The 16,108-nt window shown below is 46.2% G+C and overlaps 1 protein-coding gene across 2 annotated transcripts; it reads left to right on the top strand.

The window, feature by feature from the left end:
* The first annotated feature begins 97 nt into the window (after positions 1 to 97).
* Positions 98 to 15,813, top strand: CAMKK2 (calcium/calmodulin dependent protein kinase kinase 2). 2 transcript variants are annotated; one of them, XM_039362845.1, is made up of 16 exons: positions 98 to 367; positions 4,530 to 5,106; positions 7,823 to 7,870; positions 8,077 to 8,130; positions 8,453 to 8,504; positions 9,067 to 9,200; positions 9,484 to 9,520; positions 9,709 to 9,730; positions 10,441 to 10,529; positions 10,760 to 10,959; positions 12,017 to 12,070; positions 12,594 to 12,667; positions 12,954 to 13,041; positions 13,163 to 13,291; positions 14,054 to 14,160; positions 14,499 to 15,813. In XM_039362845.1, exons 2-16 carry the CDS (start codon positions 4,705 to 4,707, stop codon positions 14,572 to 14,574), a joined length of 1,566 nt encoding a protein of 521 aa, XP_039218779.1. In that variant the 5' UTR covers positions 98 to 367; positions 4,530 to 4,704; the 3' UTR covers positions 14,575 to 15,813. The 2 variants fall into 2 exon arrangements, with proteins under 2 accessions (XP_039218779.1, XP_039218778.1); XM_039362844.1 differs by having other exon boundaries at positions 14,496 to 15,813.
* The last annotated feature ends 295 nt before the right edge of the window (positions 15,814 to 16,108 follow it).

The following is a 16,108-nucleotide window of genomic DNA, read 5'->3' as shown; positions in this document are numbered from 1 at the left end:
GTTCTCCTGCCTGGATGCCTTTTCTGCTGCTCAGCCCAGGGGGGGGGAAAGGGGGGGGAGGGAGGAAGAGAGAAAAGGGGGGAGAAGAGCTTTGGGAGGTGGCCTGATAACAACCCCCTCCCCTCCCTTGCACCAATCAGAGCCGGTCTCGACAGCCCAGCTGAACCAATCAGCGGCCAGCTGCTTGAAGCCGACTCTCACTTTCTAGACAGGAAAAGCTGCGGGCACAGCCAATCGGGGTACAGCTGCCAGCATCTGGGGCGTCTGGCTGCCGTTGTCGTGCCATGGACACCTTCCTAGACAGGCTGCGGGAAGCGCTGGGTCTGTAGCTGCCTGGATCCCCCCCACCGGTTGGAGCCACAGGCAGGTAGGCTGGGATGACGGTGGAGGAAGAGGAGGCAGGAGGGGCCGCCTGGGCTTCGTAGCATCTTTCCTTCCCCTGCATACTTTCTTCCTGGGTGGGAGGGGGTGGCTTTGGCTCGGAGGGGGGGTGAAGGGAGGGAGGCAGCCCCTAGATTTGGGGCAAGGGGTCTTTGGGAAGGGGAGAGATGCTTTTTCTGCTCGCCTCCCACCTGCCACATCTGGGAAAAGGATGGCAGCACCGTGTCCATCTGGCTGCTTTCAGGGGAAAAAGGCATGGGGCGTTGGGAGTCCCCCTGGCAACTAACGTCTGTTTGGAGAAGCCAGGAAGGGCTGGGAGAGCTAGGAACGAATCCACCGGCAGGAGGACTCTCCCGTTCTGGGGGGAATAAAACCAGCCACTTCAAATGCCATCCCTACTCCTTTCAGTTGCCATGTAGAGCAAACCTACAGAAGGAGCGGAGAACTGATGCTCCAGATCCCTCTTTGGGTCTCGAAGGACTGTGTTGGGTTTTTGTTTTGTTTTTTTCAAAGTTTGGTTTTGGGGTTGAACTGCATGTTACGTGCAGAGCGTTCAGGACACGGCTGGGCAGGAGGGAACCGAGTGGAGGAATCCCCATCTGGAGCAGGGGCCGTTCTGCGGAAGACTAGCCAGGGCGATAGGAGGGATGGAGAGTTTACAGTGGACTCTCCGGAGGGCGGTTGAAATCCATGAGACAAGTGGGATGATTTATGGCCGATGGGAGGAGAAGGGGTTCTTTCTGGCTTCATAAATTAAACCCCTTGTCCTGAATGACCTGGGCAGGATTGGGACTTGCCAGGTATCTCAGAAGGAAATAGTCAAAGGTTTGTTTAATCCTTGGCAGACAAGCCAGCACAGAGCTATGCTGGTTGGGGAATTCTGGGAGCTGAGGTCCACACCTTTTCAAGTGGCCAACGTTGAGAAACGCTGATTTAGAACGTGGGTCTTTAGCAGGTGTGCTTTTACACGGTGAATCCTTTTGCCTAGAAATTTGGGTCAGAAATTAAACAGGCCAGCCAGCTCATATCTTCCCTCCTTCCCATTAGCTAACGTGCAACGAAGGGGAGGCGATGTGTGTCTGTGTGTCTTCCACACCCAGCTCTCATGTTCCAGTTGAACACGGAAAAACAGAAGTGCCCACTGAGGCAAATTATTAAGAGGGGGAACTCTCCTTTCCTCTCCTATCTGGGGTCAGGAGTGCAGATCTCCGTGTAAATCAGATCAGCTCCTGTCTTGTTAGGATGCAAGAAATAATTTAAAAGAAGTAGAGTGGAAGTTAATTTTGTGTTTGTTCAGGAAGCATATGGCTTCCAGCTCAATATCCTTCTCAATTTCAGAAATTCAGAAATAACTTCCTTCTCTTAGACTCACTCCTTGAATTCTGGGCTTCTTTTATGAGCTGAAGCTGCTGTTGTTATCGTTACTATTATTTTTGAACAGCCTTGAGGCTTGTTTCTTGCCTCACCACCGCTGATAGGCAAAATGCACCGTCTGTGCAGTTCTGCGTAGATCCACGCCTCCAGTCCAGGTCCCTGAGAGCTGCACAGTGTGGCCGGGGTGTTGTGGGGGTGGGGGCTCTGGAGCCACCTGGCTCTTTCTGAATTCTCCAGAACAAGATGGGTCTGCAGCAGGCATGTCAAGCGTGCCCTTGTGCACCCAGAAGCTGGACATTGGGATGAATAAATGGGAGAAGCAACAAGAGGGAGGGAGGGAGGAAGAGAAAGAAAGAAAGAAAGAAAGAAAGAAAGAAAGAAAGAAAGAAAGAAAGAAAGAAAGAAAGAAAGAAAAACTTCGGCAGAGGTCCTCCTGATGCTTTGCCTCCTTCCAGTTGCTTCTGTCTCTTTGTCCTTGTTCTCCTCTGTTTTATCTCCTGCCTCCCTTTTTCCAAGCTGCAAAGTGTTATCTCTACAGATTCCCCACATACCGTGGGCTGAGAGGGGGGGGGGGAGAGGGAGAGAGAGAGAGAGAAGGGAAGCAAAGCAAAGCAAAGCATGGCTTGGGCAAATGTGCCCTGAGTTGAAGGCTGGGGCTTTTGTTTCTCTTCCATCTCCCCCGCTTTTTTCAGACTTCATTGTTGCAAGGATGTATTTTCTCTCCAAGCGTGTGGGACTGAAAAGAGAGTCCTGGAATTAAGTTTCAGATGTGTGGGATTAGAGACGATCTGAAGGCTGAAACGTTCCCACGGAACCCAGCTTAGAGGGTGGTCAGACAAAGGAGGGCTTGGAAGCCACAAGGTGCCTGCAGCTCAGAAGGACAAATTCTGGCAGGTGCAGCCCGACCATTAAAGACCCAGGAACCTTCCCTTCTTTCACATTGGTGAATGTCATTTTCCCCATCCCCAGAAAACTGGTCCTATCGGACGACTGCATCCCTCAACCTGGCCTGCAGAGAAGGACTGATCTGGGTTGGATCAAACATCCAGATGGGAGTCCCGAAGGTGCTATTTCAACAGGTGAGCGGACTTTCTTTGTTTTTTCCTTGAAGATGTTTTGCTTCTTGTCCAAGAAGCTTCTTGAGTTCTGGACTTTGAACTGAAGAAGCGTCTTGGATGAGAAGCGAAACGTCTTCAAGGAAAAACAAAGAAAGTCCGCTCGCCTTTTGAAAAAACCCCTTTGGGACAACCATGACCTGGATGATGGAGAATCCCCATAGACATTTAAGATCGGAGGACCTCAGCGCCCAGAATTCCCAGCCGGCAAGGGTGGCCTTCAGAACCTGCTGATCGTGGTTAATTCCATGAATCGTGGTTAAGCCACCTGATTCGGTTCAATTCACCTGTAGGTTAATTGTAAAACATTCTCTGTTGCTTTAGCTTACATCTCAAAGCCATGCTGTGGTTTAATCTATCAATGCACGGGGTCATAATTGAAGCAAACTACGGTTTAGCACATTCCATCAAGCCAGCCTGTCTTTTCTCTCCAGCTTCTGATTTGTGACTGAATGTCAGCCTTAATTCAGCCTGGAGAAATCTTTTCATTATACTTCATTATCTCTGCTCTCTTTCTCTCTGAATTGCTTTTAAGCATCGGCCTAATGGCTTTGGGGAAATTTTAGAACGCCAAGGAGAGTGGAGAGAGCATTAGGATGGGATTCTGAGCTCATCCCAACTGGTTAAAATCAGTGCGGGAGGCTGTTTCGTTTAATGGTGGAAACAAAAAAACGGAAAAAATGGAAATTTTAAGTCTGGGATTAATTAGAAGAATGGGTCTGTTGCAAAGCTATTTTTAAAATGAATAGAATAGAATAGAATAGAATAGAATAGAATAGAATAGAATAGAATAGAATAGAATTAGAATAGTGATAAGGAATAGAAGACAATAGAAATAGAATAGAAATGGAATAGAATAGAATAGAATAGAATAGAATAACTTTATTGTCACTTTAAATGTACACTAACCAACATAGATTAAAATGAAATTTTGTTGCGTTCAGCTCTCAAAGGGTAAAAAATAGGGTTAGTTTACTGTTCAAGGCTTGTGTGCTATTGCTATAACCCAGCTTCTGTTTTAATTTCAGATCATTTTCCTACAAGCATTTTTTTTTCTAATTTTATTTTCTAAATTTCTAAATAATTCCCAAGCCTTCTTGCTAAATAGAGCAGAGAGGAAAAAAACTTTTCCCCCCTATGGAAACAGGGGGTCTAAAACCCATCTTGAGGTCTGAAATCCATGGGAAGCCCCGTCTCCTTCTGCCCCAACCTCAGCCTTCCTCTGGCCTTCAATGGCCCCTCTTAAACCTGATGTGGTCCGCCTGAAAAGCGAGGCCCTAATACCCAGCAATGTGTGTCTGCACAAAACTAAGAGATTTCTCTCTCTTTTTTATTGTTGTATTTGAAATTACTTTTTTTTTATTTAAGTTTGGGGGGGTGAGTGGTAAATCTGTCTGTTTTGAATGAGGAGGGAAAGGGGGTGTGCTTAGGGCATGTTATTTAGAAAGAAAAAAAGTGATGGTAAAAGAGTTATTGGCACCTGTCACTCACCTGCGAATCGCTTGGCCTGAGAGTGGAATTGGAGCAGGAATTTTAAGGAGGGTAGATTAATCGGCTCTAATTTTCTGGAGTCCTTTTTTTCTCTTCTCTTTTTGACTTAGCCTGTTGTCCTTCTCACGTTCAACTGCTTGGTCTCATTTCTCCTTTGTCCTGCTCCAGCGTCCAGGAGAGCGGCTGCCGCAGCATGGGGATTCAGCCGGTCAGCACATAATGCTCCCATGCGCCTCCATCGGCCCTGTCCCCGTGAAGCTCCTTCTCTGCCGTGACTTCCTTGGCCATGTGCAAGAGAAGACTTCCTGCTCGACGGATCTAAAATGTGACCTCCTGGAGCACCATGGAGTCCTGCGTGGTGGTAGCGGAGTGCGACTCTCCCCCCAGGTCCACAGCAGGCCAGCCGGAGGGGCTGGCGGATGAGGAACCCATGGAGCCGTGCGAGGAGCAGCGCCTTCTGGGCCCGGTTCCTGGAGGTCGTGAAGAACCAGGCCCGGCCGACCCTCCGAGGGCTTCCTCCAGAAAGACCAGGGAACCTTGGGTCAAAGTCAACCTTTCAAGTCGCAAGCTGTCTCTGCAAGAGAGGTCTCCCTCCGTCCAGTCCCCCAGCGGGAACATGGGGGTCAACGGGCGCTACATTTACCCTTCCCTCCCTTACTCCCCCGTCACCTCCCCACACTCTTCCCCACGTCTGCCCCGCAGGCCCACCATCGAATCCCACCGAGTTTCCATCACCGGATTGCAGGTAAGAGAAGCAACGTCCCTCCCGACTCAGTTTGGAGCCGAGGTTGCTTGTTTGCTCAGCGTTGTTAAAAGAAGGAGGAAAAAAGGAGAAAAAAAACAAAAACAAACAAGGGGAAGGAGAAAAGGTGGGGAAAAAAAGATGCAGAAATACGGTAAGTGGATGAAGGAATTAGGGAGACTGTATGGCTGTTTTTCCAGTATATTGTTGATAAGAAATGAACTGTAAAAAAAAAAAAGTACATTGAATTATTTTGGCAAGATGGGAAAGAATTTGATTCTCAGTGCCAAAATCTCCACATTTCTCCAGAAAGGAAAAGAAAAACCAATAATTATTGGAACTATTAGTACCGTTTTACACTTTTTTTGTGCTGTATACTTCTCAAGTCACTTCTTGTAAGAAGGGCAGCTATATAAATTGGATAGATAGTTAGATAGATAGATAGATAGATAGATAGATAGATAGATAGATAGATAGATAGATAGATAGAATGATGGGTGGATAAGATGGATTGATGGATAGATGGAAGGAAGAAAGAAAGAAAAAGAAAGAAAGAAAAAAAGGAAAGAAAGAAAGAAAGAAAGAAAGAAAGAAAGAAAGAAAGCATACTGACTGATGAATTCTGAAAGTCAGTCCACGCCTCTTAAAGTTACTGAGGTTGGCAAACATTGACTTAGAGAACTTGCAGGCAATTTGTCTTCTGCCATTAACCTCAGGGTGATGGTGAGTGGGGCCACACCTTGGATCACTGGGAGAATAAGTGCTTCGTGCTTTTTACGGCACTTACCTTCCAATTAACCCCACTGCATTTTAAGCAGAGAAAGGACGATCGAACGGTGCATTAAGCTCCGTTCCACGTCAAACCGAAGAGGAGCGTCCAATGGATTTCTGGACTTGGGGCTGTTTTTTGTTACTCCCGGGATTCTTAGGACTCCAGCGTCATTCTCAAAGACGGAAGGGTCTGGGGGCTCGGAAGCCCCTATTTCTGTCCCTTTTCCTGTTCTTGCAGAAGTCACTCTGGTTCCCCTGCCGTCCTTTTCGTGAGAAAAAGAGAGCCCCCCCCCCCGAATCCTCTTCCCCCAACTCTCGAAGGAGGAAATGAATAGAGCAAATGTATTCGCTCTATATTTATTTACTTAGCACGTTTACACAGCTGTCCGTCTGAAACAAGGGACTTGTGACTGTTTTTGATGCAACCATTGCAGCATTCCCCGTGGTCACTGGATCAAAATTCAGGCCCTTGGCAACCGACTCGTACTTACGACCGTTGCAATGTTTCGGGGGTCGTGTGATCCCCTTTTGCGACTTTCTGACCAGCAAAGTCCATGGGGGGAGGGGATCAGTCGTGGCCGTAAGCTGAGGACTACTGGTCCTAAAAGAAGGATGGGACTTTGTGCATCATTTAGTGTGTTTTGACCCAGCAAAGATTTTTTTTCCTTCTTTTTTTTTTTTTTTTGCCTCTTAGCAGAGCCTCTAAAATTGACCACATGGGCTCACAGTGGGACCTATCCTGTTTATTCAGAGAAAGGGGGAGGAAGAGAAATTAGGTGGGTTTTGGGTTTTTGTTTTTTTGCCATATATGTAGCTGAAGAGTTGCAGCGAAGCAGCTGGCTGATTAGAAACAAATGGGTGGGCTCCTGTGTTTTCATCCCCTTCTTTCCCAATTAAATATCAGAAAAAAAGATGCATTTATGCTAATACTCTCCCGCGCCCAGCGGGAATTCTAGGTGGTTCACTGCAGCAGATGGAGAAGGAAGCCAGTTGGCAAGACGAGGGGGAAAAAAAAAATTAAGAGAGGGTGGAATTAGCTTTCAGCTTCCTAATGTAAGGGAGCGCCCGATGGCTGGCCAGGTAAGAACTTGGCCTGCCTGGGTTTAGTTCTCTCTTTCAGATGCAGCTGGGGGCAAAAGCGTGTTTCGTAGAATCCCAGGGCTGGGGGGGACCTTGGAGGTGTTCTAGTCCAGCCCCCACCCCGAGGCAGGAGTCCTTATACCACCCCGGATAAAAGTTAGTCCAATCCTTTCTTGCAAACCTCCAGCACTCCCACCATTCTGGGAGGCCAGCTGTTCCGTGGATTTATCGTTCTCACTGATGCTGGTTTCCAGGAAACCGAAAACCTCTGGATTTTTCTAACTAGCAAACAAGCCAAGAATAGCCTGGAGTTCATACTTGGCCGTGGAAGGGAACCGTCAGAGATCCCAGCTCTGCTTTCTGCAGAGTTTCACTTAACAGCTGTGCAAGAAAGGTCGTGCAATGGCGCAAAGCTCACTTAACAATGTCTCACTTAGCAACAAAAACCTTGGACTCCATTGTGGCCGTAATTCAAGGACCACTTGTAAATATAAATAGCACAAATATCGGTATAAAATTATAAATAACCAGTTTATAAAAATGCATAAATAAATGCAACCGGCAACTGAATGTTTTCCAAGTGTTTTGAAGTCAAGGGTGGGGATAATGGTAGCCGAAGTCCCGGGCACCTCATCCCTGTCAGATGCTTCTCTGTTTGTATGTGTGCTTGTGTGTGTGTGTGTGTGTGTGTGTGTGTGTGTGTGTGTGTATTCCCACCCTCATGTTGGTGGCTTCTATGGAAACAATAACTTAACTGTGCGAATGGAGGAGGTTTTATGTTCCCAAAGGGGAGGAAGAGACACAGCTTAATGGCAGGTTGTTTGGCTATCGACTTTCGGTAATTCATTTTGCCTTTTCTCTTTCTCAGGATTGTGTGCAGCTCAATCAATACACTCTGAAGGATGAAATTGGAAAGGTAAATCACACACACACACACACACACACACAGTTCTTGCATAGTTGTTGCATATTGGGGATGGAAACTGACCTTCTGCCTTTGTAAATAAACATACAAATTAAAAGAACTTGTCAATCATTTCTGCAGCGTTTAGGACAACTGTTGTTTCCTTCCTGTTTTCTTCACCTACAGTTTGTGTGTGTGTGTTTGTGTGTGTTTCGCAGGGCTCCTATGGTGTTGTGAAGCTGGCATACAATGAAGATGACAACACTTACTATGTGAGTAAATGCTCATTGGCTGGGATGGATTGCTTCAGATTAACCAAAAAAAGAACTCGAAGGAGAGGGTGGAATTGGGTGATGAGTTTTGATAAGGGAGGATTCATATTCATATTCTTGCACAGCAAGTTAGGTGGGGACTTAATTTAATTTATTTAATCCACCTATCGGTTTTATCCCCAGAGCAGAGTTGAAACGGCATAAAAAGAACAGCAGCGTAGGACTCATTATGAAACCATTTTGAAGCAACCAGTAATTAATTTTTGTGTGGCGTTGCGAGTTGTTTTGTTCCCCGGCAACTCAACCTCCTTGTCTCCTGCAGGCAATGAAAGTGCTTTCCAAGAAGAAGCTGATGAGACAAGCGGGTTTCCCACGTAAGTTGGGGTGCGCAGGCCGCTGTCCTGGGCAGGTGGGTGGGGAGGAAGCAAAATGGTGGGACCCCAAAGGATGGAAGGGATCAAAGGTCAGCCTGTTTCCTCAGAAGGCCTCTGAGTCCCGGACCTGAGGGAATTAATGCAATGAAGGCCCACTTGGTTTGGACCTAGGTCAGGGGTAGGCAACCTTGGCTCTTTTATGGCTCATGGACTTCAACTCCCAGAATTCCTGAGCCAGCATGGCTCAGCTTGGAAACCTCTCTCTTTCCCCTCAGCATGGCTGGCTCAGGAATTCTGGGAGTTGAAGTCCTTGAATCATAAAAGAGCCAAGGTTGCCTACCCCTGACCTAAGTGGTTGGTTTTGTCTTGACTCCCAGCTTGAGTGCCCTCCATCCCTACGGACGTCATATGAAAAACATGAAGAAGGGTTGCAAGATTTTGTTACGATAAAGTAGAGTTGGCTCCGCTGGTCATCTTTCCTATCAGGCTGACCAAGCCATTTTCCACCAGCCTTCCAGGTTGATAACAGGTAGGTAATCTATATCTGTATTTTCTCCCTCAGGCCGCCCTCCTCCTCGGGGTGCCAAACTGCCCCTGGAAGGCTTCTGCCAACCCAGAGGACCCATTGAGCAGGTCTACCAAGAGATCGCCATCTTGAAGAAGCTGGACCACCCAAACATTGTCAAGCTGGTGGAGGTGAGGAGGATCTTGAACAAGAGGCACTTCTTAGGTCTGGACACATCTCTGGCCTGGGCAGATTGTCTGCCAGAGCCCAAGCCAGAAGCTGAAGTGGCATTCCCTGGAGAAGGTGTGAGCAGTTGGGTTTCCAATATGACCCACTTCAGTTGCCAGAAAGGCTGGCCAGAAGTTAGCGAGAGGTTTCTGCTTCCCACATGAAAATCTGAATTCATTCGGAGAATTTGGTATCGTGCGTATAGCTCAGATATAAAACCCCTTTTGTCTTTCTTGTTACTGGAAGGTACTTGATGACCCCACGGAAGATCACTTATACATGGGTAAGCCACCCTGCTCCCTTTCTTTTGATACCCAAAAAAGGGAGGGAGGGAATAAGGTTCCTCCTGCCCACACATGTTGCAGAGGCAGCCCTGCCAAGGGGTTGATTGACCCAGTCAGCTAGTTGGGACCCTTTTGTTACGCAAATGTTTCTCCTTGTAATTAACGGCCTGTGTCTTTTGCATTTCAGTGTTTGAACTTGTGAAAAAGGGGTGAGTTGATTATTGTTTTTACCTTTTTTAAATAATAGTGCACATGTTGCATTACAGAATAAGGGGAGAAATTGTTGCCCGAAGCATTTTACTCCCTACAGCAATATTTTTTTTCAATCTCTGTGACTTTAAGGTGTGTGGACTTCCAACCCCCAAAATTCCCTAGCCATGGGGAATTCTGGGAGTTGAATTTCATACATCTTAATGGCTGGCGAATTCTGGGAGCTAAAATTCACACATTTCTGAGTTGCTGAAGTTGAAAAACACCGCTGGATAGTATGGCAGTAGGTTTTCTGTTTTAAAATGTCTATTTCCGCACGTGGACTACAATATGACTCACAATTTTTAGTCACAGTGAAGAGTTGGCTCTGCTTGTTTGAGCCCTGAACTAACCACGTTTAAAATGTTAACTATGATTTGTACAAACCATAACGGCCCACACTTTGCACTGAGCCACAACGTGGTTTTTTTATGTTTAGCTCTGTGGGATGAGCAAATCCATGCTTTATCATTTAATACTATGCCAGTATTGCTTGTTTAGCAAATTGTTTTGCTCCTGAGAAATTAAAATGGTCACTTTCTTAGACTGCAGGTACCAGGTGTGCTGGACTCAAGGAACGGCTGCTAATCCCTCTTTTACTATCTCCTACCAGGAAAGTCCTCTTCCGTCCAACTGGTCTCTTTAAATTAATTTATTTTTCCCTTTGTAGGCCGGTGATGGAAGTTCCCAATCTGAAGCCTCTTACTGAAGACCAAGCACGATTTTATTTCCAAGACCTGATCAAAGGCATTGAATACTGTGAGTGTGTAGAAAAAAAACCATAACAAAGCTCAGAACCAGGTCTGGTTTGAGTCCCAAGGCTGGGCCTTGTAAGAAAATGTGGAGATGGTGTCTTTTGAACCCGTGCAGAGTAACATTTTTCCGCATAGCCTTTTCTTACAATAAATAGGAACTGCTCACCTGCCCTTATTTTGCAAGCCAGACAAAAGAAGTTAACATCTTGTCTCACATTTAACGTTTCTCCACAGTACACTACCAAAAAATTATCCACCGGGACATTAAACCTTCCAACCTTTTGGTGGGCGAAGACGGACACATCAAAATTGCCGATTTTGGCGTGAGTAATGAATTCAAAGGATCGGATGCCCTGTTGACCAACACGGTGGGCACACCAGCATTCATGGCCCCAGAGACGCTTTCCGAAACCAGAAAAATATTTTCAGGAAAGGTAAGAGGAGGGAAGGAAAAGCTTAATCTTGTTTTCCTGTCGTCTGGTAGGAAGGGAAAAGGTTTTAGAACCGACTCCTAATTCAAGCTGACGCGGTCTCTGAACCTGGCCTAAAGCAAACCAATGTAATCCGAGATTTGGGCCGAGAGTGTTGTATAAATCCTGACAATTTATTTATTTATTTATGAGACTTATATACCGCTTTAAGTGCGAGCACTCTCTAAACGGTGTACACCAGTACGCAATGTATATATATTTCCATTGCCCCCAACAATCTGGGTCCTCATTTTACCTACCCTGGAAGGATGGAAGGCTAAGTCAACCTTGAGCCGGTGAGATTTGAACTGCTGACCTGCTGAACACAGTCAGCTAAAGTGGCCTGCAGTACTGCACTCTTAACTGCTGCGCCACCAATCGTGGCTTAGTCAAGGTGTGGCTAAAACAAACCTTAAAATAGCACAATATGTGAACCTAGCCGGTTGGTGATTTAATGTTAGTCTGTGGCCTCAACTGTCCGTGCCTCAACTGTGAAGCTGTGTGATCTTAGGATGGACCATTACGTCTTAAGGCAGATCACTAGATCTTATGGCAGATCCCCTATTTCCCTATAGGACTGGCCTGATGTGTCAGTATAATAATAATTTATGCCAACCTTGGAAAGCGAATGGAATAGAGGCATTGCTGTATGAAGAGGCAAAATATCATCTAGCTGTTTCTCCCAGTGATAGAAGTATCAGTGATAATAATGCAAGGAGAAAGCATTTTTGAAAAGCTAATGTATATTTTCTCCCTCCCCCCCTCCCTCCCTCCCTCCCTCTCTCTCTAACCCTAACCCTTCTCTCCTCCCCTTTTTCCTCCCCTTCCTTCCTTCCTTCCTTCCTTCCTTCCTTCCTTCCTTCCTTCCTTCCTTCCTTCCTTCCTTCCTTCTTCTTCCTCCCTCCCATTTCTTCCTTCTTCCCTTTCTTCTCCCTCCCTCACTCCCTCCTTCCCTCCCATTTTTTCCTCCCTTTCTTCCCTCTCCTCCCTCCCTCCCTCCCTCCCTCCCTTCTTTTCCAAGGCTTTAGATGTCTGGGCAATGGGAATCACGCTGTATTGTTTTGTCTTCGGACAGGTAACAGAATGTCTTTTTCTATCTCTATGCCAGTTTTTTTCTTGGTCAGATGCCAGGCCAAAGAAAGCATTAAATTTACAGAATGCAAGCCTCTTAATAATGGCTATTAAGTCAAACAGAAATGAGAGGATCTCTCAGTTGTGGTTTATCATTTTTCCACTTCTTTGAGTGATCCAATTCCTCCGCTAGGGCTGAGATTCCTTTTTTTAAAAAAAAACAAAGTGCTAAAGCTCAAATGTGTTTCCGTGTATATTCTGCAACCAGGCAAGATTGCGGAATGTGTGTTTTTTAATCCGGTTTTGTTAACTCTGGAAAATATGCCCCTTTTCTACAATTTTGTGTGATTATGTTATGCCTGTTTTATGGAGTAGGTGGTGTTAAACCGTTTGTAGGTGACCCAATTCTGGGTCAGGTTGTCGTAGAACTGTTTTGTCACCCACGCAGTGCGATTCGAAGGGGAACTCATCCAGTTTCTCCTCTGTGCCAGCCATAACATCTCCCTGGATATTCTTATCCTTCCCAGTGTCCTTTTATGGATGAGCGGATCCTTAGTCTACACAGCAAAATCAAGAGCCAGATGCTGGAATTTCCGGACCAGTAAGTGAGAACACAGGTTGAGTCCTGTAGATGCGTAGATGCTTTTTAGAGGCATGACAAGTTCTCAGCCCCGCTGGGAGGAATCTAGCAGCTCAGATCTGGGGCGGGGGGGAGGGGGAAGCAGGGCCCGTGTTTCTGAGGCCGATCAAAATCACAACTCGGATTATTGGCCATGACTTCCTTTGAGGGGGAGGCAGAGACACTTTCGCTGCTGACCACCATAATTCTAACCAATCAACTCAAGAGGCAGCGTTCTTTCTTTTCTTTTTCTTTTTAATCATCCAAGACCAGACATTTCTGACGAACTGAAGGATCTAATAACCCAGATGCTGGACAAAAAACCCGAATCCAGGATCACCATCCCAGAAATTAAGGTAATTCACGGCCATCCTTTTAGTGAGAAAAAGAGACCCCCCCACCCACCCACAAAATCCTCTTCCCCAACTATTTTTTCTGAAACCCGCGGCCCAGCCTTGTCTCCTTCTCTTCCCCCAGCTGCATCCGTGGGTCACCAAGAACGGCATTGAGCCGCTGCCGACCGAGGATGAAAATTGCACGCTGATCGAGGTCACCGAAGAAGAGGTGGAGAATTCAGTCAAGCACATTCCCAGCTTAGCCACCGTGGTGAGTGGATTTTGGGCTCTGCACTTGAGCCGCTGCCAGGCTTTCGCGTCCGTGCCAGTTTCAGTAATGGCTTTGCCATTAAACCCTGTCAGTCTCTGCAGAGAGGCAGAGAGCTTCAAATGGACGGGGCTAGTTCAATTCTAGATTGCTCTGGGCAAGATTAGGAAGGTTGCCTGTGGTTTTAAGAAGACAAAGGGATCCTGGCTCACCATGGTTCACTTAGGGCAGGGGTAGGCCACCTTGGCTCTTTTATGACTCATGGACTTCAACTCCCAGAATTCCTGAGCCAGCCATGCTGAGGGGAAAGGGAGAGGTTTCCAAGCTGAGCCATGCTGGCTCAGGAATTCTGGGAGTTGAAGTCCACGAGTCATACAAGAGCCAAGGTGGCCTACCCCTGACTTAGGGACCAGGTTCCAGGTTATAAGGGCACTGAAAAAAGGGACTTGATCATCATTCTTCACAGCCACAATCTTTGCAGCATCCCCACAGTCGTGTGATCAAAATTCAGATCTTGGCAAATGGCTCGTACTTACGACCGTTGCCGTGTCCCAAGGTCACACAATCCCCTTTTACGAACTTCCAACAAGCAAAGTCCACAGGGAAGCCGGTTTTACTTCATAACCATGTTACCCGCTTAACGACTGCCGTGATTCATTTAACAACTGCGGCAAGAAAGACTCTGAAAAGGGGCAAAACTCCCTTAAGAGCTGTCTCGCTTAGCAACGTAAATTGTGGGCTCAGTTGTGCCCGTTCTGTTCTCAGATCCTGGTAAAGTCCATGATCAGGAAAAGATCCTTTGGGAATCCGTTTGAGGGGAGTAGAAGAGAAGAAAGATTTCTTTCCGCACCAGACCGCCAGACATACTTGATGTAAGTGCCTCAGAGGGGGCTATGGATGAACCATAGCCTCCCTCCCCTTCCCTTCCCTTCCCTTCCCTCTCTCCCTCCCTCCCTCCCTCTCTCCCTGCCTTATATCTTGAGATTGTACATCTCTTAAAACTTGAAAAAGTGGGTTTGGGGAAAATTCCCCCCAATTTTCCTTCTGTTCCTGCAGAGAGCAAGCTATCTAAACGAAATAAAAATGGTCATTGCACCATCGTCTCCCCCCTGCCCCCCCCCCAAGCATTGCAATCGTTCTCATGCCTTCCTTTGAGTTAAGGACAAAAAACCTTTGGCTTTTAACCATCTTTGTCTTCCTTCCAAAGCAGAAAACAGAGCAGCGAAGAGGCATTCCACACCATGAACGATCTGCCAAACGTGAGCGAAGACGAACTGCTTTCTTGAAAAAAGAAAAAAAACCTGGCCCTTCCTGTAAGAGAGATCCTGCTTAGCTCACCGTGCCTGGTCTGCGAAAAGAAGGCGTCCTGCAGACGGTTGAGCCGGCTTGCCTTGCAGGACGTCGGTCCATTGTTTAAATACCAAATGTAAAGATTTTCGTGACAGCATGCTGTACAGATCAGAATCCATTCTATAACCATCCAAAAAGATCTCTGCTGATTAAAGACAGGATGTGGAACCCAGAAGAATGGTCTTCAGGCTCGCTGGTGGTCATCCCCCAGCGGTGAAGCATCGTGCCGACTTTCCAGAAAAAAAGAAGAAGCAAAGAACTCACCAAAATAAAACCAAGTTTGGGAAGAAACCTATGTCTGCTCAGGCCAAATCCTTTGCAAAAAAAAAACCCGATCCAATTTTTTTTATCAGTGGATGGCTAAACCATGGTGCTTCTTGCCAAATGAGGATCGAGAAAGCGCTTGCTTTTGGGTGGGTTTTTTTGTTTTGTTAATAATTATTATTGTTATCCCTTTTTACTGCATGGAAACCAAACCAATGTAACACTGAGGAAGTATTTGCGGAATGCTTAGCTTTTTGTGAGCAGGCGATTGAGTTTTAAGAGCGGGTTTTTTGAAAACTCTTTGAGTTTTTCCTGAGTCCGAAGAGAAAGGCGGAAGGGACGCACACTGGCAAAGGGCAAGAATGGTGCATTTGAAGATGGGTTGTGCAGTTGCGTTCAAGCACAAATTGCCAACATGCATTTGTTTTGATGCAGCAGTCTGCTTGGCTGGCAAAGCACAGGTTCGTATTTACTGATCATAATTCTACTTTATATCTGTGTTATTGTATGGCTATGTACACAAAATTCAGGGTTTTATAAATAGTAGCCATCCGGTGCTTGCTGGCATGTTTCAAATAAGTCAAATTACTTTCAAGGATGGGCGTAGAGATTCCGCAGTTTTTCAAGACTCCAAGGATTTAAACCAAAACCAGATTTTTGATGTTGAGCACTTTTCCAACTTATTAAGTTCCTCCAGACTTCTGGATAGAAAGCAGTCAGCATCGTGTGTTCCAGTAGAGTCACAGCTCCTAAAGGATGGAATTGTTGTGGCAAGCCTAGGGGATCCCGACGTATTCTGAACCTCACCTGTAATCCTTTTCACAGATTAACCTTGCTCGGAAGTAATAAGGCTCATTAAACTCTTTGCATCTGCTTTTTTTTAAAAGCAGCCAAGAATTTACGCATGGAAAGGCTGCTATGGTTTTTTTTTTTTTAAAGAAAAACATGTTTTAAAAAAAGATAAAAAAGCTCTCATTCCATTAAAAAGAAAAAAAAAAGGAGCATCAGAATATTTCTGGCAGGTTCCCTTCTGTGCAGGCCAGGTAATTTTGACTATAGCTTTCATATCTTATTCTAACATGGCAGGATTGTGAGACGGTAACATTCGTTGCTGTAAAAGCAAATGAAAAGGGGTAAGGCTGTATATTTTCCTGAGTTACTCTCCCCAACATTAGGAATACTGGTCAAGAGTGATGGGAATTGTGG

Source organism: Crotalus tigris, unplaced genomic scaffold (genome assembly GCF_016545835.1).
Source record: "Crotalus tigris isolate CLP2741 ecotype Arizona unplaced genomic scaffold, ASM1654583v1 scf7180000019478.12717781048:2074007, whole genome shotgun sequence".
Taxonomy (NCBI): Eukaryota; Metazoa; Chordata; class Lepidosauria; order Squamata; family Viperidae; genus Crotalus; species Crotalus tigris.
The sequence above is the reverse complement of the archived record's forward strand: the minus strand, read 5'-3'. Positions and strand labels throughout refer to the sequence as shown.

Coding starts and splice junctions, on each gene's coding strand:
- CAMKK2 (XM_039362844.1), top strand. CDS start 4,705: ATGGAGTCCTGCGTGGTGGTAGCGGAGTGCGACTCTCCCCCCAGGTCC. Junction 7,871..8,076: donor TGAAGGATGAAATTGGAAAG/GTAAATCACACA, acceptor TGTGTTTCGCAG/GGCTCCTATGGTGTTGTGAA. Junction 8,505..9,066: donor GAGACAAGCGGGTTTCCCAC/GTAAGTTGGGGT, acceptor TTTCTCCCTCAG/GCCGCCCTCCTCCTCGGGGT.